The 24,626-nt window shown below is 40.1% G+C and overlaps 2 protein-coding genes across 5 annotated transcripts in view; one reads left to right on the top strand and one right to left on the bottom strand.

Moving 5' to 3' along the window:
- Positions 1-2,599, bottom strand: part of PLS1 (plastin 1) — a 132,861-nt gene extending 130,262 nt beyond the window's left edge. The window contains exon 1 of one of the 2 annotated variants that reach the window (XM_055110584.1): positions 2,411-2,599. The gene's annotated coding sequence lies outside the window, so the exon portion shown is untranslated. Of the gene's footprint in view, positions 1-2,274 lie in introns of both variants that reach the window. The other variant, XM_055110581.1, reaches the window with a different exon arrangement.
- Positions 2,600-2,629: 30 nt separating this feature from the next.
- The window catches only part of ATR (ATR serine/threonine kinase), a 129,784-nt gene continuing 107,787 nt past the window's right edge, over positions 2,630-24,626 (top strand). For 2 of the 3 annotated variants that reach the window (XM_063602589.1, XM_003826518.4), the window contains exons 1-8: positions 2,630-2,877; positions 13,351-13,442; positions 15,241-15,381; positions 18,383-19,260; positions 20,071-20,249; positions 21,040-21,231; positions 22,054-22,244; positions 22,714-22,866. In XM_063602589.1, coding sequence (XP_063458659.1) covers positions 2,819-2,877; positions 13,351-13,442; positions 15,241-15,381; positions 18,383-19,260; positions 20,071-20,249; positions 21,040-21,231; positions 22,054-22,244; positions 22,714-22,866 — 1,885 coding nt within the window. In that variant the 5' untranslated portion in view covers positions 2,630-2,818. The remainder of the gene's footprint in view (positions 2,878-13,350; positions 13,443-15,240; positions 15,382-18,382; positions 19,261-20,070; positions 20,250-21,039; positions 21,232-22,053; positions 22,245-22,713; positions 22,867-24,626) is intronic. The other variant, XM_055110577.2, reaches the window with a different exon arrangement.

Raw genomic sequence — 24,626 nt, 5'->3', positions numbered from 1 at the left:
TTGTTGCCACCAACTGGTTTTGTAGCAATGGCAAGAACCTTTTCCTTTTTCAAGTCTGGACTTTCTTCTTTTTAATTCTGGATTTAGTAGCCGAGTACTTCCTCTTGTACCTGGCCTTTCTGACATAGCAGATTGAGAATATCTGCCAATTCCTCTGATAAGGACAGGATTTCCGCTGCAGGGGGGCTTCCCTTTCTTTGGCTTTTTAGCCTTGAGGTGTTTTTGTTTGTGTTTTTTGACGGAGTTTCGCTCTTGTTGCCCAAGCTGGAGTGCAATGATGCAATCTCGGCTCACTGCAACCTCCGCCTCTCCGGGTCAAGCGATTCTCCTGCCTCAGCCTTCAGAATAGCTGAGATTACGGGCGCCCACCACCACACCCAGCTAATTTTTTGTATTTTTAGTAGAAATGGAGTTTCACCATGTTAGCCAGGCTGGTCTCGAATTCCTGACCTCAGGTGATCCGCCTGCCTCAGCCTCCCAAAGTGCTGGGATTACAGGCGTGAGCCACCGTGCCCAACCGAAGTTATGTTTTAACCTTGCCACTAGCGTCAGCCTTCTTGGCTTCACGTTTCTTCTCCTTGGTGTCTGGCTTCTCAACTTTTTCCCCCACCATCTTGCAAGACGGGAAGGAGCTATTTTTTTTAATACATGTTGGAATATCCTGGCTATGCAGATACAAATAGTAATATAACATCCACCCAAATATAACATTAAATTTTGATTAAATAATAATTAATTCAAATCCTACTAAAAGAAAACCCTTAGGGATACGCTGAAGCTTCATCATTTCATTCCCTTCTCTCCCTTCCACAGGTGCAACTATCCTGGAGTTGATATCTATCTTTGCCAAACATGTTTTCATACTTTTATCAAACATATTTGTATATATAACTCACACAATGCATTGTTTTGTGGTTTTAAGATTGTATATAAATGATATGACACTATTATGTATACCTTTGAATTTGCTTTTTCAATCCACGTAGTTTTCAGGATTCATCGTTGGTATAGGTAGTATAATTCATTCATTTTAACTAAGAAATTATATTCCACTTTATGACTTTACCACCTCTTATTTAATCTTTGCTGTAATCTTGTGAGGTAGACATTATTAATCCCATTTTATAAATGAAAAAATGGAAGTATTAAGAGATTAAGTAACTTTACTGAGGTCATATAGTTTCTAGCAGATGGAATGAGAACTTGTGTAGGGCCTGTAACTCCCAATCCCATGTCCTTTTTCCTAAAACATTCAGTGATTCATTCAACAAATGTTTACTGAACACCACCTATGTGCCAGGCACAGTTTTAGGTCCTGGGTATCTGAGAGTGAACAAAATAGACAAGACCTTGCTCTCCAAGAGCTTACACTCTAACTGGAGAGAGACAATAATATAGTATGTCCGGGTGTGGTGGCTCTCACCTCTAATTCTAGTACTTTGGAAGGCTGAGGTGGGAGGAGCGTGTGAGGCCAAGAGTTTGAGACCAGCCTGGGCAACACAGCAAGACCTTGTCTCTACAAAAAATAATTAGCCAGGCGTGGTGGCATGTCTGTAGTCCCAGCTACTCAGGAGGCTGAGGCAGGAGGATCAATTGAGCCCAGGCTGAGGTGAGAGGATCGCTTGAGCCTGGGAGATTGAGGCTGCAGTAAGCTATGATTGCAACATTCATTGCACTAGAACCTGAACAACAGAGTAAGACAATGTATCTAACAAAAAAAAGAGGGTGAGACAGAGTGTGTATATATGTTAGTCTACATGAGGCTCTTCGGTGTTAATTTGGCAAACACCTGAAGGAAAAAGGGCAATGACAGAGTGGTGTTCAAGGCAGAGAGTACAGCAAATGCAAAGTTCTTGAGGCAAGAGCATATTTGGCTGTCATTCCATCACTTTTTTCTTTAAGATACTGTATCGGTTAACTATCCTCATGTACCAAAGAACAAATGTAAACATACTGCATGACTTTGAGTGATTAACTACATAACTTTGACATGTCAACAATCTCTTATGGTGGTCATCTTTCCAATAAATTGAGTTGAGCTAGAAAATGTGTATTGCCAAAATCCATTGATTTACTTTAAAAATTAAATCACAGGTTGTGGATGCCCGTAATGGTGGCATTTCCACACACAGTACTGTTGCTGATTTGATGAGACACAAATATAATCCAACCCCATTTTCAAATATTAAAAGTTGGTAGGGTCCTCAACGAAACCTAACAGTGACTTCAAGTTGAAAAAAAATGCTTAAAAGGAAAAAAACAGGGAGAGCCCACCTTTTGGCCTGTATCTCTCAGAAAGAGGGACAAGAGCGGTGGGAACGTGAGGAACTTTTAAAATGTGAGAGCGTTACTCTGGGGAAACCTGGAGTCTACTCTTGGCCTTTACTCGCTGAACTGTCATAGTTCTCACATTTGTGAAGCGAGTCTGGGCTGGCGGGCCTCAAGCCCTATCCTCCCCCGATGCGGAAGTCTTGCTTCGCTGTGCCTCCCAGGCTTGAGAACAGCAGTGTCTGGCCGCTCAAAACGAAAGCTTCACGAACGTCGCTCGCTCGGTGCTGAGAAAGAAGCCTGACGCGACCCGGGAAACTTGACCGACGCGCGCCCGCCCGCTTGCCCCGCCCCCTAACGGCTTCCCGGCTTCCCCCGGGTCCTATGCAGAAAAGACGCTGGGCCTGGCAAGCGGGGCCAGTAGCGGCTTCCGGGAGGAGTTTTGGCCTCCACACGGCTCCGTCGGGCGCCGCGCTCTTCCGGCAGCGGTAGCTTTGGAGACGCCGGGAACCCGCGTTGGCGTGGTTGACTAGTGCCTCGCAGCCTCAGCATGGGGGAACATGGCCTGGAGCTGGCTTCCATGATCCCCGCCCTGCGGGAGCTGGGCAGGTAGGGCTAGGCCCAGCCTGGGTCCTGCATCCTCCTCCGCTGATTCCGGCTTGGGTTTCACGTGCTCTCCCCTCCCCTGCTGCGCTATGGCTGGGATCCCCTAAGCCCCCGCTGCGGCCCTTGTGGAGATGCTCCGTGGCTGATTTGGGCGCTTCTCCCTCAGAGTGCCCGTTGATAGGACATGGGGCAGTCGCCACAAACCTGCGGGAAGCCGGTCCGTGGGGGAGAGAGGCGTCTGCCGGCCCTGGTTTACCACTCACCCCGATCGAGAGTTTGCTTCCTGCAGCTGGAGGAAGAGTCCCTGCTGATCGCTTTCTGGTCACTTTTCTACACTCATTTTCTTCTCGAAAATCTTTTTCCTTAGACGAGGGACTTGACCCATCAGTTTCTGTTCTTTGTGATCACTCGTGGAGGAATTGGTTTTTAGCCTTACATTTTGTCCCCAAACTGCCCTTGAAAGAAAATCACCGCTTCTCATTTTCTGCAAGTGACATCACTTGCTGGAAAAGGCAGTTTTTTTCTTTGAAGTGAAGTCATAGTACATATTGAAGATGTGACCTCCCTCGTATTGATCGTCCAGTTCCCGATCCGTTATTTTAGTCAGAAATTGGAGAGATAGACCCCTGGGTCCACAAAATCTCAGCGTGCACAGAGTGTTGCCAAAATTTGGAGACAATTTAATATTTCATTTGCAAATGAATGTTGTCTGTAAACCTCATGAAAACCAGTATCTTACCACAAGGAGGGAGAGGTGTTGATGGCTCTCACACCTCTTCAATACACAGGCAGGCTTCCCTGAACCAGGCCTAAAGACTCGGTAGAGCTTGTTTTGCTTTGTTTGTTTTAATTCTACACTACTGCGAACAAGAAATAAATAAGCTTGTGCTGCTACCGCAGTTAAATTATCATTTGGAATAACTGCTTCCCAATTTCTTAAACTGTTTGAAAACTTTCCACACAAAGTCAAAGCTGACATTAAGCCAATGGGATAGCTACTTCTCTTTCTTTTTGCAGCGCAGTTGTGTTCATTTCCACTGGTTGGCCATCCAAATAATCTAGTCTCAATATATGAATAAAAGGATAAATGAAGGGACCATTCTTGTCGTAACTGCATCACTATTTTTGAGTGTGTGAATTTTTTCCACTTTTTATCTGCGGCAAGTATATTTTGTGTTTAGTTTATAAAATAACTTCTACCTCTCTAAAAGAAGAGGAAGAAAAGTGATCATTGTAGGAAGTTGGTTTACAAATTTCATCTTTCAGGCTCATTGTGAAGCTGAGTATATTTTTGCCACTTTGCTTTAAAGTAGAATTAACTGGTTAATACTTCTCTTCCCTCTTCTGTCTTCCTCCGTGAGTCCTGTTAATAAAAATAATTGGTTCTTGGATTATATATAGTCGGTTTCATCAGTAGAGTTTATGTTACCTTTCATTTATTTGTAGCTATTCCAAGAGAAAGAATAGAAAAACTGACCCACAGAGAGTTGTCTAATAGTTTTTAATTGTCATGGCTTTTTCATTACAACTACTTGAATCAAAAAAGCTAATCAATTTTCATAGTATATCCATGACATAGAATGGAACAAGTGTTACCACTGTTTAAGAAAAAGGGACAGAGAAGTTGAAGAACCAAAGGCACAGCTAGCAGATATCAGAGCTAGGTTTCAGATTCAAGCTTTCAAGGCCTTTTCTTCCAAAATGTTTCCTCTTAATTGACTATGGCAATTAGACTACTGAAAAAAAAAGAGATATTAGTGTTCTAATTTATGGGCTGCTCTTCCTCAGTCCCTCAGATAAATTTTGTCCTATTGTTTTTTTGCTATTAGCAGTCTGCTCTGCATAATCTTGCTAAATGACCTTTCCACTCTCCTGCCTTCAACTATAATCTGCTATTTGATGACTCCTAATATGTTTCTCCAAATCATGTCTTCTATAGAATTGTATATTTACTGTATACTGGTAGTTTCACTGAGTGTCCTATGTGTAGTTAAGGTTCAGCATATCCAATACAAATTCCCCACATGTCCTAGCTTTCACAAGCTTTCTTTTTTTAAATTAAAAAAATTATTTTTCTCTTATTCATTGAAGTAGAGATATCTCAGTAAATGGCACCATATTCACTTATTTCTCCAAACTGGAAATCTAGAAGTCATTCTTAACTATTTTCACATGTGCTTTCAGTCTATGTCCTTGGCCCTCTTTTAATCTGTGCTGTCTTCCCAAGTAATCTTACCTAATCTCATGGCTTTAAATGTCATCCATATGCTGGTAACTCCCAAATTTATATTTCTAGATCAGAGATATATATTAGGTTGCTTACTCAACATCCACACTGGGAAGTGAAAATTAACATATCCAAAGCAGAACGCCTGATTTACTGCGCCCTTGAATTTGTTCCTTCTCCTGTGTTATCGTAAATATGCCAACCAAAAGCCTAGGAGTCATCCTTGGTTTTTTTCCCTTGTCCCTTAATAATCCATAAGTTAGTTCTGACAACCATATGTTTAAGATACATCTAGAATCTAACACTTCTCACTGTCTCCACTGCTACCACCAGAATTTCTTACCTGAACTATTACAGTAACCTTAGTTGATCTTTCCATTTCTACTTTTACCTACTTATAATAGATTTTCCACTCAGTAAAGTGATTTTTCATCTATTAGTCATATTGTAAGTTCCCCTGCACAAAACCGTCCTTTGACTTTCCAGCACACTTAAAATCAGTATAAAATCCAAACTCCTTACCAAGGCCACTAAGGTTCTACATAATCTGGCTCAGCCTGCCTCTGACTTCATCACCTTCTATCCCTCTTTTGCTTACTTTACTCTAGTGATACTGACCTTGTTTCTCCAGGATACCAAGGCTGTTCCTGCCTTTAATCGTTTGCTGTTCCTTCTATCTGAACACTGGATGGTTTCATTTAGATGTCATTTCAGAATCACCTTCTCTGATTTTCCTACTTGAGATTGCTTTGTAGTTGTAAGACATTTTCAAATGTGATAGTTGCTATTAAAATGTTAAATGGAACAGTGGGATGTGGAGGAGGTTCTGAGGAGCAGCAGCATTAGCCACTAGAGGAGATTTGATGGTGTAAAGAAGCTAGTCATGTGAATCTGGGATGGAATAGGAAGTACAAAGGCCCCTAAGTGGGAATGAGCCTGCTTTTTTTTTTTTTTGAGACGGAGTCTCGCCCTCTCAAGTGGCGTGATCTCTGCTCACTGCAACCTCTGCCTCCCGGGTTCAAGCGATTTTCCTGTCTCAGCCTCCCTTTCCTGTAGCTGGGACTACAGGCTTGCACCACCGAGCTAATTTTTGTATTGTTAGTGAAGATGGGGTTTTACCATGTTGCACAGGTTGTCTCCAACTCCTGACCTCAAGTGATGCACCCACCTCAGCCACCATGCCAAGGCTGAATGAGCCTACTTTTAAAAGGATAGTAAGAAGGCTGGAGCACAGGGAGTAAAGAGGGGAGTGGTATGAGTTAAATAGGGAGGGGTAGGCAAGGGCCACATCCTTCAGCACCTTGGAGGCTAGAAAAAGGAGTGAGATTTTATTGTGTGATGGGAAACCATTGGAATCTTTTAAACAGGGAAATAAGCAAGTTTTTAAAAACTTGCTTAATTTTTACTTCCTTAAAATCCTTCAGTGCTTACACATTGCCTTCAGTGTAAAATCCAAACTACTTAGCCAGTCCTTTGAAATTTAACCTTATCTTCCCTCTTCAGCTGCATCTCTAAAGGCTTTAGCCACATAGAGCCTCTTACAGTTTCCAGTGCTTGGACTACTCTCCCTCTTACCCTTATTTCACTGCCTTGTCCCTTAGGGAGTCAGTTTTGTATCACCTCGTTAAGGAAGCCATGACTGACAGGGCCCTGCTCAGGGCTGAGTGTCCCTTTGTGTTCTTTCTTGGGCCTATCAGTTCTTAAACATAATTACCTCTTGTTTGTCCTTTAATCTGCAAATTATTTTAGGGCAGGTGCATTCTGTCTTGGTTATCCTGGTATTTGATGCTTACCTCAGAGGAGGTGCCTAAGCTTTATATAATACTTACATTAATACTCAAATTTTATAGTATGCTTTTGAAAAGTTATACCCTCTTAGCTCAGTTCCAGGGTAGAAGTCACAAAATAAGAAGTGCTCACTCCTGTGAGTTTTCTTTCTTTTTTCTTTTTTTTTTTTGAGACTGGCTCACCTGTTGCTCAGGCTGGAGTTCAATAGCGTGAACATGTCTCACTGCAACCTCTGCCTCCTGGGGTCAAGCGATCCTCCCACCTCAGCCTCCCAAGTAGCTGGGACTACAGGTGTGTGCCACCATGCCTGGCTAATTTTTGTATTTTTGTAGATGGGGTTTCACCATGTTGCCCAGGCTGGTCTCAAACTCCTGGGCTCAAGTGATCCGCCCACCTCAGCCTCCCAAAGTGCTGGGATTACAGACACGAGCCACCACGCCCGGCCAAGTTTCTTTCTTCTGATAGTAGATCTAATGAATGGTAATCGATTTACTTTTTTTCTAAAACTGATTTTTAAAAATTACACAAATAATACATGAGTACATAATCTTTACAAAATGAAACTTTGTAAGAAACTCTGACCACTACCCACAATCCTGGCTCCTCTTCCCATGTTCCTCTTTGTTCACATTTTTAAATGATACTTGTGAAATTACCGTGGTTTATCATAATGTCTCCTGACTTTGTCTAAAACAATTCATGTTACCTTGTAATTACAGATTTTGAATTTTTTGTTAAATTTGTGATGCCCTATACTATGGTAGCCACTAGCCAAATGTGACCATTGACCACCTCACATGCGGCTAGTCTAAATTGAGATGTGCTGTAAATATAAGATACACAGTGGGTTTCAAAGACTTAGTACCAGAAAAAAGAATGTAAAAGATCTCATGAATAATTTTTATATCGATTACACATTCACCTAATATTTCAGATATATTGTTAGGATCAATTTTTTTTTGCCTGTTTCTTTTCTTAATGTGGCTACCAGAAAATAACAAAATTATGGCTTACGTTATATTTCTATTGGCCAGCGCTGATTTAAATAAGATATATAGCACTAAGTTGTTTTGCTTTCATATGCAAATGTAACTACTTGTTCTTTGATTCTTTTTTTTTTTTAAGGACTTTATTTAGTAGCATATACAAACTTGCTTTTTTTTTTTTTTTTTTTGAGATGAAGTCTCACTCTGTCATCCAGGCTGGAGTGCAGTGGTGCGATCTTGGCTCACTGCAACCTCCACCTCCAGGTCCCAGCGATTCTCCTGCCTCAGTGCCACAGCTTCCCAAGTAACTAGGATTATAGGCGCCCACCACCACGCCTGGCTAATTTTTCTATCTTTTAGTAGAGAAAGGGTTTCACCATGTTGGGCAGCCTGATCTGGAACTCCTGACCTGAAGTGATCAGTCCGTCTCAGCCTCCCAAAGTGCTGTGATTACAGGCATGAGCCACCACGCCTGGCCCTTTGATTCTTTGTGTCTAGAGTTTATGTTACTTAAAAACATTTGTTAATTTCAGTAAGGTTTTCTATTAAGCAAGTTCTAGGTGATGTAGCAGAGGCAAAAAGAAATAAAATGCATTTTCTCTCCTATAAGAGCTTACGGTCTAATGGCACTTTAGGACATGCAGAGAGAAATAAAGCACAGTCTGCCACCTGTAGGAGCTTATAGTCTAGTGGCAGGGAATAGGTAAATATTCCATAGGTCCAGAAGGCTGTACATTAGGAATGAAGAAACCACAAAATTCAGGAAGGTTCTTATGAACCATTCATTCATTGAACAGTTGTTTTTTTTTTCTTTAAATGTCTACTATGTACCAGGACCAGAGAACAGTTCTTTTTTTTCTTTTCTATTTTTTGGAGACAGGGGTCTGGTTTTGTCACCCAGGCTGGAGTGCAGTGACACAATCTTGGCTCACTGTAGCCTCCCAGGCTCAAGCGATCCTCCCACCTCAGCCTCCTGAGTAGCTGGGGACTACAGGTGTGTGTCTCTATACCTGCTCATTTTTCTATTTCTTTTGTAGAGACAGGGTTTCATCATGTTGCTCAGGCTGGTCTCAAACTCCTGAGCTCAAGCAGTCTGCCCACCTTGGACTCCCAAAGCACTGGGATTACAGGCATGAGCTACCATGCCCGACCAGTATCAGTTCTTTTATGGCATTTATTAGCTGTAAATGCCATTGATCCTATATGTAATCAATTAGGATTGGACTTTGTGGTTTGAGTAATCAAAAAAAAAAAAAAAAATCAGGCCGGGCATGGTGGCTCACGCCTATAATCCCAGCACTTTGGGAGACCGAGGCGGATGGATCATGAGGTCAGTAAATCGAAACCATCCTGGCTAACATGGTGAAACCCCGTCTCTACTAAAAGTACAAAAAATTAGCCGGGCGTGGTGGCACGTGCCTGTAGTCCCAGCTACTCGGGAGGCTGAGGCAGGAGAATCACTTGAAGCTGCGAGGCGGAGGTTGCAGTGAGCCAAGATCACACCACTGCGCTCCAGCCTGGGCGACAGAGCGAGACTCCGTCTCAAAAGAAAAAAAAAAGAAAAAGGGCCGGGTGCGGTGGCTCACGCCTGTAATCTCAGCACTTTGGGAGGCTGAGGCGGGCGGATTACCTGAGGTCAGGAGTTCGAGCCAGCCTGGCCAACATGGTGAAACCCTGTCTCTACTAAAAATACAAAAATTAGCTGGGTGTGGTGGCACACGCCTGTAATCCTAGCTACTTGGGAGGCTGAGGCAGGAGAATTGCTTGAGCCCGGGTGGCGGAGGTTGCAGTGAGCCAAGATCGTGCCACTAACTGCACCTCACCCTGGCCGACAGAGCGAGACTCTGTATCAGAAAAAGAAAAAAATTCACTCTTTTTCTTTTACCACTATTTGAGATAATAAGTGGGGAAAATGTATGAACGTTTTACAGTGCTATATAGAAATAAATTGTGACATATATGAAATATATGCTATTATTTATAAGTAACTGTCTTACTACACCCTAAGTTGTTTTGTCAGAAGTGATGGACTTTGCTAATCACTCACACATAACCTTCTGTGAATCCTCTAGGTAGAGTTAATCATTCCCTGCTTTGGGTGTACATGATACTTGCTTTTGATTATTTATTTATTTATTTATTTATTTATTTATTTATTTATTGAGACTGAGTCTCGCTCTGTCGCCCAGGCTGGAGTACAGTGGCGCGATCTCGACTCACTGCAACCTCCGCCTCCCAGATTCAAGCGATTCTCCTGCCTCAGCCTCCTGAGCAGCTGGGACTACAGGCGCCCGCCACCACACCCAGCTGATTTTTGTGTTTTTAGCAGAGATGGGGTTTCACCATGTTAGCCGGGATGGTTTAGATCTACTGACCTCATGATCCGCCTGCCTTAGCCTCCCAAAATGCTCGTATTACAGGCGTGAGCCACCATGCCCGGCCGCTTTTGATTATTTAAGTGCATTCCTCTCCTCTCCCCAGCAACTATTCTGAGTTCTTTGAAGCAGAGGATCTTGTTTTACTTGCCTTTTGAATTTATTAAATTATTTGCGTCTGTACCCATCCATTCTTTCTATGTTTATGAAAGAGTTACCCTCCTGTCCAAGGATTGTCTTTTTACTTATATCTGGTTCCAAGAAGAGGAGTCACATCTCAAGAATTGGTTGCTTAGGTCTTTCCATTATAAGGGAGAAACAAAACAAAGCCCTCTTGATCTCATACAGTTCTTTAGTTATCACCAACTCTACTTCTCTTCATTTCATGATCAAGCTTTGGAAAGAACCCGCTATTCTCAGTATTCACATTTCATTAGATTTTCAGCCACTTGCAATCTGGCTTCTCTCTTTACCGCTACAGGAAAAATTTAAAAGTCCAAAAGGCATACAAATACCTAAACATAAGAATTAAAACTATGAAACTCTTAGAAGTGAACATAGAGGGGGCTGGGCGTGGTGGCTCACACCTATAATCCCAGCACTTTGGGAGGCCAAGATGGGTGGATCACCTGAGGTCAGGAGTTCCAGACCAGCCTGACCAACATGGAGAAACCCTGTCTCTACTAAAAATATACAAAATTAGCCAGGCGTGGTGGTACATGCTTGTAATCGCAGCTACTCAGGAGGCTGAGGCAGGAGAATCGCTTGAACCCAGGAGGCGGAGGTTGCGGTGAGCCGAGATCGTGCCATTGCACTCCAGCCTGGGCAACAAGAGTGAAACTCTGTCTCAAAAAATAAATAAATAAATAAAAATAAGGGAACATAGAGGGAAAACATTATGACATTGGATTTGGCAATGATTTCTTTGATATGACACAAAGCACAGGCAGCAAAATAAACAGATAAATTGGAATTCATCAAAATTAAAAACTTTGTGCATCAAAGGGCAGTATCAATAGAGTGAAAAGGCAACCCATGGAACTGGAGAAAATATTTGCAAATCATATGTCTGATAAGGAGTTTAATATCTAGAATATATTAAGAACTCCTACAGCTTAACAACAAATATAACCTGATGAAAAATAGAAAAAGAACTTGAATAGACATTTCTCCAAAGAAGATATACAAATGGACAAATAAGCACATGAGAAGATGCTCACAATTACTAATCATTAGGGAGATGCAAATCAAAACCACAGGATACTGCTTCACACCCATTATGATAGCTATTAATAAAAAAACAGTTGGGGCTGGGCGTGTTGGCTCATGCCTGTAATCCCAGCACTTTGGGAGGCTGAGGCAGGCGGATCACGAGGTCAGGAGATTGAGACCATCCTGGCCAACATGGTAAAACCCCATCTCTACTAAAATACAAAAAATTAGCCAGGCATGGTGGTGCATGCCTGTAGTACCAGCTACTTGAGAGGCTGAGGCAGGAGAATTGCTTGAACCCGGGAGACGGAGGTTGCAGTGAGTTGAGATCATGCCACTGCACTCCAGCCTGGTGACAGAGCAAGACTCCGTCTCAAAAAAAACCAAAAAACAAAAAAAAACCCACAAAAAAAAACACAGTTGGGCATGGTGACTCGTGCCTACAATCCCAGCACTTTGGGAGGTCAAAGCAGGCAGATCGCTTGAGCCCAGGAGATTGAGACCAGCCTGGGCAACGTGGTGAAACCCCGTCTCTACAAAAAATACAAAAAATTAGCTGGGTGTGGTGACATGCACCTGTGGTGCCAGCTACTCAGGAGGCTGAGGTGGGAGGATCTCCTGAGGCTGGGAGGTTGAGGCTGCAGTGAGTTATGGGTGCACCACTGCACAGTAACCTGGGCAACAGGGTTAGACCCTGTCGCCAAAAGGGGAAAATAAAATAATAAAAAAAAAACACCCAGAAAATAACGTGTGTTGGTGAAGATGTGGAGAAATTGGAACCCTTGTCCACTGCAGGTGGGAGTGTACAATGGTACAGCCACTGTGGAAAAGGGTATTAGAGTTCCACCAAAAATTTAGTTTTTATGTGCTTCAGAAGGGAGGAAGTGAATGCTAATTGGTCCATAGGCAGTCATGGGTGGGCCTGGAAAAAGCACCCTAAGTTCTCGCTGTGGTCCGTGTAACTGGCAGCCAGGCTTCCAGGCTTCAAGCTGTTCCTGGCTTGAAGGTGGGTCTTCACTGGGGACCCACCCCTTTCCTCCCAGGAGCCTGTCTACTTCCTGCTGCCATCAACCTGCCACCCACTACACCCAGGCTGTTCGTGCCGAGGGGCGCCTGCAGGCCCATATTGAGCTGCCCTCAGCCTACCGCTTGGCCTGCCCAAAGTCCAGAGGGAGATGAGGCAGCAGGGGGCTGGTGTGTCAGTGCCGTCCTGAGCACATGCACACGCGGCCTGGTCGTGACAACACCTGGGCTCCCCCACAACTTTGCTCCGAAATTGGTGTGGGTGCCGGGAGCGGGGAGAGGCCAGGCAGCGGGAGCAGGCATTTCCAAGTCTGTGAGGGCAGGGGGCCTTCCCGGCCCTGGAGAGGGCAGGGATGCCTGGGTTTGCAGCCATGGTTGGGCGGCTGCAGCTGCACCCAGGATGGCTGGGCTCCCGACCCTGCAACTCGGAAGGGGGCGGGGCTTCCACCTGTCTTGCGCCTCAGAAGGGGGCGGGGCTTCTGCCCACTAGCGCCCTGGAGAGAGCAGCCCTAGCACCACCTTCCTCACCGCTCCAACTGGGCTGCCACTGCCATCAGTAGCACATTTCAATTTGTATTAATCACATTTCAAGTTCTCCCTAGTTACTTGTAGCTAGTGGCCACCATATTGAGAAGTTCAGGTCTAGGCTTTGCTGATTGGATCTCTTTAGTATTACTTAGCATATTCTTTTTTTCTTGTAAGTTGGTAACATATTCAGATTTTCTTTCCAATTTTTAAACAGAAGAATACTGTGAATATCAACATTGACACTGAACACATTTGATGAGTTCTACTTTAGATAAATTTTTTTTGCAAATGAAACTGAGTCACTTTAAGGATTAAAAGCTTTTAATTTGTATTTTAGTGCCACACCAGAGGAATATAATACAGTTGTACAGAAGCCAAGACAAATTCTGTGTCAATTCATTGACCGGATACTTACAGATGTAAATGTTGGTAAGAAACCGATTATTTCTTATATAAACTTTATAAATTAGACTTTTCTTTTCCATGTATAAATTATAGTAGCATTTTCTCCATGTAGTTTTAGATATAGAGTATTTATGATAGTTACTATTTTCAAGCAAGTTATTTGTTAATCAGTATTGCTTATTGCTTGTTACGAAATTTGAATTAGGCTTTTAAAATAATTCTCTTTTCCTGTTTGTTATCTAGATTTTCTACTGCTTGCTATGAGTTCTTTAATATTGGATATTATATGTAAAAATATTTGTCCAGTACCAATCACGTGGACCCTATTTTGGTTAGCTGTTATGCCAGTGGTAGACTAATAGCAAATGCCACCCAAAAAAACCTCTTTAAGTAAGTTACTCTTTAAGTAAGTTCATGCCTGTGCCTATAGGAGATTATAGGATTATGTGAGTTACTGAATCAATTATTGCCTGTTTGTGCCAATCTGATAGACAGAATATTACCAACCTGGCAAGATGGTGTCACATTTGTCATATCTGTTGAAATTACATGGGAGGGATAATATAAAATGGCATTAGGCTCAGGGTTTATAATTTGGATTCCAAATTTGGCGCAGATTTTATGACTTAGACTAGCCATTAATCCTTTCTTTTTCAATCAGTAAAATGATGGGTTGCTGAAAAATAACAAAGGACTACTGAATACTTACAAGATGTGTTTTTGTATCGTATTCATATTCCCTCCGTTTAGACTACTTGCCCTTCCCCTCTCTGACCAACTCCTCATCTAGGAATCATTTCCTTCACAGTGTCCTCCCAGATACCTGTTTCTCCTTATTCTGGATTAGTGCTGTTACCATATTGTATTATAATTATTAGTTGGTTTGTTTGGCGCCCCACTGGATTGTGAGAACTTTTTTTTAATCCTTAGATTTTAGCATTGCCTGGCATATTATTCCTGAAGTACATGTTTGATAAATAGATGTATGGTAGAGGAATGCATGTGATTTTTAAACATTTAAAATTAGATAAGACTGTAGTGTTGGCTGGGCACGGTGGCTCACGCCTGTAATCCCAACACTTTGGGAGGCCGAGGTGGGTGGATCACCTGAGGTCAGGAGTTGGAGACCAGCCTGGCCAACATGACGAAACCCTGTCTCTACTAAAAATACCAAAATTAGCTGGGTGTGGTGGCACACACCTGTAGTCCTAGCTACTCAGGAGGCTGAGGCAGAAGAATCACTTGTACCCCGGAGGCACAGGTTGCAGTGAGCCAAGATCACACCACTACACTCCAGCCTGGGCAACAGAGTGAGACTGTGTCTCAAAAAAAAAAAAAAAAAGACTGTAGTGTTTAGCCCCATCAATTTAGCTTGAATGTTGTTGAGAGCTGTGCTGGATATAATTCTGGTCACCAAAGTCTGGTCCCCCCCCCCACTTTTTGTTTTTTTTTTTAATTTTAAGAGACAGAGTCTTGCTTTGTTCCAGGCTGGAGTGCAATAGTGTGATCGTAGCTCACTACTGCCTTGAACTTCTGGGCTCAAGGGAATCCTCCAGCCTCAGCCCCCTGAGTAGCTGGGACTATAGGCACACTACCACTCCCAGCTAATTTTAAGAAAAATTTTTTTTGTAGAGACGGGATCTTGACATCTTATCCAGGCTGGTCTTGAGTTCCTGGGCTCAGGTGATCCGCCCACTTCAGCCTTCCAAAGTACAGGGATTACAGGAGTGAGGCACCTTGCCTGGCCCACAGTCTGGTTTCTTAACAAAAGGACCATTGTTTAATTTGTCATGACTCTTTAAAATGAATCTTATTGTTTTAGTTGCTGTAGAACTTGTAAAGAAAACTGACTCTCAGCCAACCTCCGTGATGTTGCTTGATTTCATCCAGCATATCATGAAATCCTCCCCACTTATGTTTGTAAATGTGAGTGGAAGCCATGAGGCCAAAGGCAGTTGTATTGGTAAGTGCTGTTATTCATGCATTCACTTGCCATCTGTTCTATAAAATCCTCCTTTTACTGCTCTTCTGAAATATTACATGTACAGGATTATACTTTTTTGGGTCAGCTTTGCTATAAATTGAAGGAGCAAAATGGTAATGGTTATTTTTCCTTCACATATCCTTATTGTTTTCTTTTTAGTATTGTATACTAGGTACTTAGAAATAATCAAATTTGTTTATTTGCCATTGAACACTTTGGCATAGTTTTCTTTTTTCTGTTTTTGGTAATCTCTTTCTTCTAGATCAGAGCTTGGCAAGCTGTAGTCCACAGGGTGGCTGCCTGTTTTTGTGAACAAAGTTTTTGTGTTTTGTTTTGTTTCCTTTTTTTTTTTTTTTTAAATAAGACAGGGTCTCGCTATGTTGCCCAGGCTGGTCTTGAACTGGTAGACTCAAGGGATCCTCCTGCCTCAGCCTCCTGCATACCTGGGACCATAGGCACATGCTACTGTGCCTGGCTTCAGTTTTTGTAAACAAAGTTTTATTAGAACACAGCCATGCTCATTCTTTTACTTATTGTCTGTGACTACTACAAAGGCAACTTGGGCACTCAAGCCAAAAATATTACTATCTGGTCCTTTAAAAAAAGTTTGCTGACCGCAATTCTATATATTGAAGCTTTTCTCTAGGCTTATTCTTTATTGCACCTACTACTTTTGTCCCTTCATTGGTGTCTTCATAAAGAGATGCAAAATAAACATTTTTTTTGTATAATGGATAAAGTATTTTAAAATTTTTTGTTCAAACTTTAACTCAACTTTGATAGCATGTCCTCCAAGAAGTTTTTTTCTGAGCACTACTTCTAACTGCTTAGAACTGGCTTGGTTATTCCTTTATTCTCTCTTAGTACTAAGTGTTCTGCATTTCATCTATCATAGAGGCTATTAAACTGTGCTCTAATCATTGGTTTGTCTATATTCTTTCCTACAGTAGTTTTTAAACTACAGGTCATAACCCACTAGTGGGTTATGAAATTAGGCAATTATCAGCATTTAAAACAAGATGAAATAAACTAGAAAATATCATAGGCTGGGCACGATGTCTCACGCCTGTAATCCCAGCACTTTGGGAGTTCGAGACCAGCCTAGGCAACATGGCAAAACCCTGTCTCTACCAAAACCAAACCAAAACAAACCAAAACAAAACAAAAAAACATTAGCTGAACATGGTGGCACATGCCTGTGGTACAAGCTACTTGGAAGGCTGAGGCACACTAATTGCTTTAGCCTGGGAGGCAGAGATTGCAGTGAGCTAAGACCATGCCATTGCACTCCAGCCTGGGTAACAGAGTGAGAACCTGTCTCAAGAAAAAAAAAAGAAAATATTATAGTACATTGTATGTAATAAGAGTAAGTACTATTTAATGAACCTTTTGTTTTAAATATTTAAATAAAATGCATGTATATGTACTGGGTCGTGATATAAAATGTTATTTCTTTGTTGCAGTCAAAAAGCTCAAGAAACTATACTGTGAGATTCATGAGGACAGGACTATGACTGATTTATTCTTGTGTACCTGAGACAGAGTCACCACTCAAATTTTAGTTGAAAGAATGACAATAGCTACCCTTTATTGAACATTTATTTTACTTTGGAACTGTGCTGAGTATTTCATGTGCATTTTCTTATTTGGTCCTCACAGTAACCCATAACATAGATAGCATTATTCTCCTTATACATGAAATTACAGAGGTTCAGAGAAATGAAAAGTTTATACAACTAGTAAGTGGAAAGCTAGGACCTTGCCTGTCTGACTCCAAAGTTGTTACAGGCATACCTCAGAAATATTGTGGGTTCAGTTCCAGACCACTACAATAAAGTGAATATTGCAATAAAGTAAGTCACATGAATTTTTTGGTTTCCCAGTGCATATAAAAGTTATGTTTACGTTGTACCTTAAGTGTGGAATAGCATTATGTCTAAAAAACAAGGTATGTACCTTAATTAAAAATACTTTATTACTAAAAAATGCTAACGATTATATCATCCTTCAACAAGTTGTAATATTTGTGCTGGTGGAGTGTCTTGCCTTGATGTTGAGGGCCTTTCTCTGGATTAGGCTTTGGCTTAAGGGAATGTTGTGGCTGGTTTGATCTTCTTTTTTTCCTACTGGAAATTTCCTCATCTTTTAACGATTTGATCTTCTATTCAGAGTACAAAAACTTTCTCCATACCAGCAATAAGGCTGTTTCACTTTCTCATCAATTGCGCGTTCAGTGGAGTAGTACTTTTAATTTCTTCCAAAAACTTTTTCTTTGTTTTAACAAGTTGGTTGTTTGGTGAAAGAGGCCTAGCTTTCAACTTGTCTTGGCTTTCAACATGCCTTCCTCAGTAGGCTTAATCATTTCTAGCTTTTGATTTGAAGTGAGAGATGTGTGACTCTTCCTTTCATTTGAACACATAGAGGCCATTGTAAGGGTTATTAATTAACCTAATTTCAATACTGTGTCTCAGGGAATAGGGAGACACAAGGAGAGGGAGAGAGATGGGGAACTGCTGGTCGGTGGGTCAGAACACATACATTTATCCATTAAGTTTGCCACCTTATATCGGTGTGGTTCATGACAGCTCCAAACAATTACAATAGTAACATCAAACGTCACTGATCACAGATCACCATAACAGATACGATAATAATGAAAATGTTTGAAATATTTTGAGAATTACCAAAATGTGATACAGAGACATGAAGTGACCACATGCTATTGGAAAAATGGCACTGATACACTTGCTTGATGCAGAGTTACCACAACCTTCAATTTGTGACAAATGCAGTATCTGCAACGTGCAATAAAACTGGGTATGCCTGTGTTCTAAACTATTATGTTTCCATTATGAAGGGAATGTTTTACACTCTTGTTAGTGAAGTTTATTCTTTAAAAGTCAATCGTCAAGGATTTAGCAAATGAATTAACACTTCGGATATACTTGTTTATTTAATATCTTTTTTGTTTATTTCAAAGAATTCAGTAATTGGATCATAACGAGACTTCTGCGGATTGCAGCAACTCCCTCCTGTCATTTGTTACACAAGAAAATCTGTGAAGTCATCTGTTCATTATTATTTCTTTTTAAAAGCAAGAGTCCTGCTATTTTTGGGGTACTCACAAAAGAATTATTACAACTTTTTGAAGACTTGGTTTACCTCCATAGAAGAAATGTGATGAGTCATGCTGTGGAATGGCCAGTGGTCATGAGCCGATTTTTAAGTCAATTAGATGAACACATGGGATATTTACAATCAGCTCCTTTGCAGTTGATGAGTATGCAAAATTTAGAATTTATTGAAGTCACTTTATTAACGGTTCTTACTCGTATTATTGCAATTGTGTTTTTTAGAAGGCAAGAACTCTTACTTTGGCAGATAGGTTGTGTTCTGCTAGAGTATGGTAGTCCAAAAATTAAATCCCTAGCAATTAGCTTTTTAACAGAACTTTTTCAGCTTGGAGGACTACCAGCACAACCAGCTAGCACTTTTTTCAGCTCATTGTTGGAATTATTAAAACACCTTGTAGAAATGGATACTGACCAATTGAAACTCTATGAAGAGCCATTATCAAAGCTGATAAAGACACTATTTCCCTTTGAAGCAGAAGCTTATAGAAATATTGAACCTGTCTATTTAAATATGCTGCTGGAAAAACTCTGTGTCATGTTTGAAGACGGTGTGCTCATGCGGCTTAAGTCTGATTTGCTAAAAGCAGCTTTGTGCCATTTACTGCAGTATTTCCTTAAATTTGTGCCAGCTGGGTATGAATCTGCTTTACAAGTCAGGAAGGTCTATGTGAGAAATATTTGTAAAGCTCTTTTGGATGTGCTTGGAATTCAGGTAGATGCAGAGGTAAGTAATTTTTCAGGTTACTAGTTAAGTATGTATTTTGTTCATCATTTAATTGTATACATATGTGCAAAATGTAATAATAAGAAAATAGAATATCTTTAATAGTAATTTATATTTGGAACATAATGATTTTCATAGTGTAGTCTGGCTCACTATTATGGACTTTTACTTTGATTTCAGAAGGATTTGTTCATTAAGTTGGTAATGAACTGCCAATGGAGTAGAATGTTTCTAAGTAGAATCTGTGAAGTGTAAATGTATTTGTTGCATTATTAATTAAAAGGGGGCAGTTACCAACTTAATTGCAGAAGCTTTGGTCAATCATATTATGTGTCTGACAAGTTATAATCAATCACTTTTAGAAAACCTATGAATGATTAATCATGCCAAATTATGCGCTTTTTTCTATTTGGACTGTGGGAGTCAGGTAATACAATAAAATCATCAGAGATGCAGTAACTTGATTAAATATTTTAGTTTATTAATCTTGCTGGATTAAAGTTACATGAAGAAAGTTGGTAATTCCCTTACAGAATTTTTTATAAGGGAATTAAAATTTATATCATTTTGGTAAGAGGAAAAACAGGATGTAGAGAGAAGGATTTGTTTAAACCTTCTAAGACTATAGAACCATAGTCTATATATAGACTTAAATAATATAGATCAATTTAGATGTTTATTTTGCTTTATGAGACTCTAAAAGTAGTTTCACTAGAAAACACCTAACATCTAATACATTCTTGCTGCCTATGAATAATATAAATATATTTTCTAAGGAATATTTCTGGAAATTATTTTTTATTTTCTCAGTACTTGTTGGGCCCACTTTATGCAGCTTTGAAAATGGAAAGTATGGAAATCATTGAGGAGATTCAATGCCAAACTCAACAGGAAAACCTCAGCAGTAATAGTGATGGAATATCACCCAAAAGGCGTCGTCTCAGCTCGTCTCTAAACCCTTCTAAAAGAGCACCAAAACAGACTGAGGAGTATGATGACCTTCATTCAGTTTGTATTTAGCCATTAAATAAAACTTTGTTCACTTTTAAAAATCAGCTTTAGTTAAGTGCTTTGATTTAAATACACAAAGAACATCTTTCTAAATGTAGCCAAGGGAGTGCTTAAAATATTTTTATAATTATTGTAGACGGTTAGTAGTATAAAACATTTCATGGTTAAATATAGTTACTTTGCATGTTTTTATATGCTTATCTAATTTAACTTTTTAATATGTGAAAAATCTTTGAGACTGTGCATCTATTAGCAATTTTTAAAATGTTAACCAACTATTTTTTATAAAGTGGCTAAGTTGCCGTATTTCAGTTACTTCTGAACATTGTTTTAATTGTTTTAAATCTTAGCATAAATTTCAGGCTGGGCGCGGTGGCTCACGCCTGTAATCCCAGCACTTTGGGAGGCCGAGGCGGGCGGATCACGAGGTCAGAAGATCGAGATCATCCTGGCTAACACGGTCAAACCCTGTCTCTACTAAAAATACAAAAAATTAGCCAGGCGTGGTGGTTGGCGCCTGTAGTCCCAGCTACTCGGGAGGCTGAGGCAGGAGAATGGCGTGAACCCGGGAGGCGGAGCTTGCAGTGAGCCGAGATGGCGCCACTGCACTCCAGCCTGGGAGACAGAGTGAGACTCCGTCTCACAAAAAAAAAAAAAAATTTTTTGAATAGTTGATATTACATAGTATGTTTTATTCTAAATATGTTTCATGTTTTAACCAAATTTATATTGCATATGAATATCTCTCTACTGTATTCATAATTATAGAATTAAACATGTGGACATGAACCAAAAGAGCATATTATGGAGTGCACTGAAACAGAAAGCTGAATCCCTTCAGATTTCCCTTGAATACAGTGGCCTAAAGAATCCTGTTATTGAGATGTTAGAAGGAATTGCTGTTGTCTTACAACTGACTGCTCTGTGTACTGTTCATTGTTCTCATCAAAACATGAACTGGTAAAACAAACTTCTTGTTTCTTGGGGTTGGGTTTCCTGTAATGAACTTGGATTTACTGTTTACTCATTATTCACTTGACTCATGTAACCTTAGAACACAAACTTTTCACTGAAGTAGTTAATAAATTTATTTTCTATTGAGTCAAATGCTAGGTACGGTGCTAAGCACTGTATATATCTTAGTTAATATTTACAATAGTCCTGTAAGGTAAATGCTATTATGCCTATTTTAAAAATTAGAAACTGACACTCAGAGAAACTGAGGCTTTTTTTTGTCTGAAGCCAAAACTGACTTTCCTGGGGACACATGATTAGAAAGTACCAGAACACATTTGTGTACAACTCAAAACCCAGTGTTTGGCTTTTGAAGACAGGGTCTCACTTTGTCTCCCAGGCTGGTGCACAGTGGCATGATCATGGCTCACTACAGCCTTGATCTCTATCCGGGGCTCAAGTGAGCCTCCCATGTAGCTGGGACTATAGGCATGTGCCGCCACACCCTAATTTAGAAAAATTTTTTTTTGTAGAGATGGGTTTCCCTATATTGGCCCGGCTGGTCTCAAACTCCTGGGCTCAATTGATCCTCCCACCTCAGGCTCCCAAAGTCATTTTAGTTCCCAAATCCTAAGGGTGATTTAAGCTGACATAAATAGATTCAACTTAAAATAGTAATAACATATTACTTGATTTGCATGTTTACTTTAAATTGTTATAGATAAATTTCGTACTCACAATTTCTTTTGGCTTTACTACAATTTTATGTTTGACTATAACAAAATTCATCTTAATTCCAATGTTTTTAACAAAATGTACTTACTGCAGCCGTACTTTCAAGGACTGTCAACATAAATCCAAGAAGAAGCCTTCTGTAGTGATAACTTGGATGTCATTGGATTTTTACACAAAAGTGCTTAAGAGCTGTAGAAGTTTGTTAGAATCTGTTCAGAAACCGGACCTGGAGGCAACCATTGATAAGGTGGTGAAAATTTATGATGCTTTGATTTATATGCAAGGTGAGTACAAATTAGCAACAGATCAGAATAACCTTTAAAGATAATCAGTATAGAAATATGCTTTCTTTTTTGCCTGAAGCCTAAGTGCGTGTTTGGAATACTCAGAAGTTTTTTCCTGATTTCAGTTCTATTAAATTTGTCAATAATTTCTGAGTTGCCAATTTATGTGCATAATATTTTGATTCTTTAGTCAATAGAAATTATTTATAACTTCAAAGTTTTTTAATTTGGGAGTTTGAGGAATGCCGTGATTCTTCTTTAAAACAGGCATAGATAACATGTTTTTATAAAGTCACATTTAATTTCTTTGGGTTCACAGACCTCAGACCATCGTTTATGGATCTCTGTGTTAAGAATTTCTGCTTATCAAATGATCATTATGATAGTATTTCAAATGTCTTTATTTTTATTTAAAAGAGATATGATTAAGGAAAAGTTATAATTAATGACTTATTTTGTGCTTCTGTAGTAAACAGTTCATTTGAAGATCATATCCTGGAAGATTTATGTGGAATGCTCTCACTTCCATGGATTTATTCCCATTCTGATGATGGCTGTTTAAAGTTGACCACATTTGCCACTAATCTTCTAACATTAAGCTGTAGGATTTCAGATAGCTATTGTAAGTGCTCACAAGAATGTGTGTGTGGTTTGTTTTATTTATTTATCTATCTATTTATTTATTTATTTATTTATTTATTTTTGAGACGGAGTCTTACTCTGTCGCCCATGCTGGAGTGCAGTGGCGCAATCTCGGCTTGCTGCAACCTCTGTCTTCAGGTTCAAGCAATTTTCCTGCCTCAGCCTCCTGAGTAGCTAGGATTACAGGTGCGCACCACCATACCCAGCTAATTCTTGTATTTTTAGTAGAGGCGGGGTTTCACCGTGTTAGCCAGGCTGGTCTCGAACTCCTGACCTCAAGTGATCCACCTGCCCCAGCCTTCTAAAGTGCTAGGATTACAGGCGTGAGCCACCATGCCTGGCCTTGTGTGGTTTGTTTTAACTCATCTCTATATAGGACTTCTAAGACTTATTTATTTTTTTCAATAATTAAAAGAGCAGGTACATTTTTAATAGTTCAGAAGGGGGTTAGATACATAAAAAGTAACACATAAAAGCCTGCCCCACATATCCCATTTCCTTTCTTTTTGTAAAACATTTGCAATGTGTCCTTACATATCATTATCTTCATTTAATAAAATTAGGAAGTATTTGAGAAATATTTTAAAAAGAAGAACAATATACCAAAAATTCTTATACCAACTTCTCAGTTTAAGAAATAGAAACATTAGGCCAGGCACGGTGGCTCACGCCTGTAATCCCAGCACTTTGGGAGGCCAAGGCATGCGGATCTCTTGAGGTCAGGAGCTTGAGACCAGCCTGGCCAACATGGCAAAACCTCATCTCTTCTAAAAATACAAAAATTAGCCAGGCATGGTGGCTCACACCTGTAGTTCCAGCTACTAGGGAGGCTGAGATACAAGAATCTCTTGAACCCAGGAGGCAGAGGTTTCAGTGAGCCAAGATTGCACCCCTGCACTCCAGCCTGGGCAACAGAGTGAGACTCTGTCTCAAAAAAAAGAAAAAAGAAATAAAAACATCAAAGCCCTTTGAAGTCAGTTTCTCTTTACCCTTACCTCTCTTCATGAATTTGTTTTTAAAAAGGAAATAAAAATATTAGAGATATGATGGAAGCCTTTGTCCCTCTATGATTTCATTCCCCTCATTTTTTTCCCCAGAGATTACTACTGTTGTGAATTTGGTGTTGATTGTTCTGTTGAATGTTCTATTACTTTTACTATATATGTATTTATTTATAAATAATATAAGAAATTGTTTTGCTTCTTACAGCTTACATTTTGTTGGTCAACACTATCTTTATGAGACTTATCCATGGTGATATGGGTAACTCTAGTTTTTTTAAACTTCCAAATAGTAGCCAAATTTGGATGGACACTATCAGACCTCCTATTGGTGGACAATCAAGTTGTTTCCAATTTTTCACAATTACAAGCAACATTTAAATGAATATTTTTATAAATGATTCTTTAGTCATTCTAAGTCCTTGCTGTTTGAAAAGTATGCTCCACAGACCAGTAGCATCGCCACCATTTAGGGACTTGTTAGAAATGGAGCGTCTTTGATTCTGCTGAAAGAGCACATTAAAAAAAAAGAGAGAGAAAGAAAGAAATGGGGAATCTAATGCTCCACCCAGACCTACTGAATCAGAATCTGCATTTTAACAAGATAGGTGATTCGTATCCATATTAAAGTTTGAGAAGCATTATTTTAACGTTTTTACCTACCTAGGAGTAGTATTGTTGGGTTATAGAGTTTGCACATCTTCACCTCTATTCTGCTGTATTGTTCTCCAAAGATACA

The sequence above is a fragment of the Pan paniscus genome, chromosome 2, assembly GCF_029289425.2.
Source record: "Pan paniscus chromosome 2, NHGRI_mPanPan1-v2.0_pri, whole genome shotgun sequence".
In the NCBI taxonomy this organism is placed as follows: Eukaryota; Metazoa; Chordata; class Mammalia; order Primates; family Hominidae; genus Pan; species Pan paniscus.
Note: the sequence above shows the minus strand (reverse complement) of the source record. Positions and strands in the feature narration are given on the sequence as shown.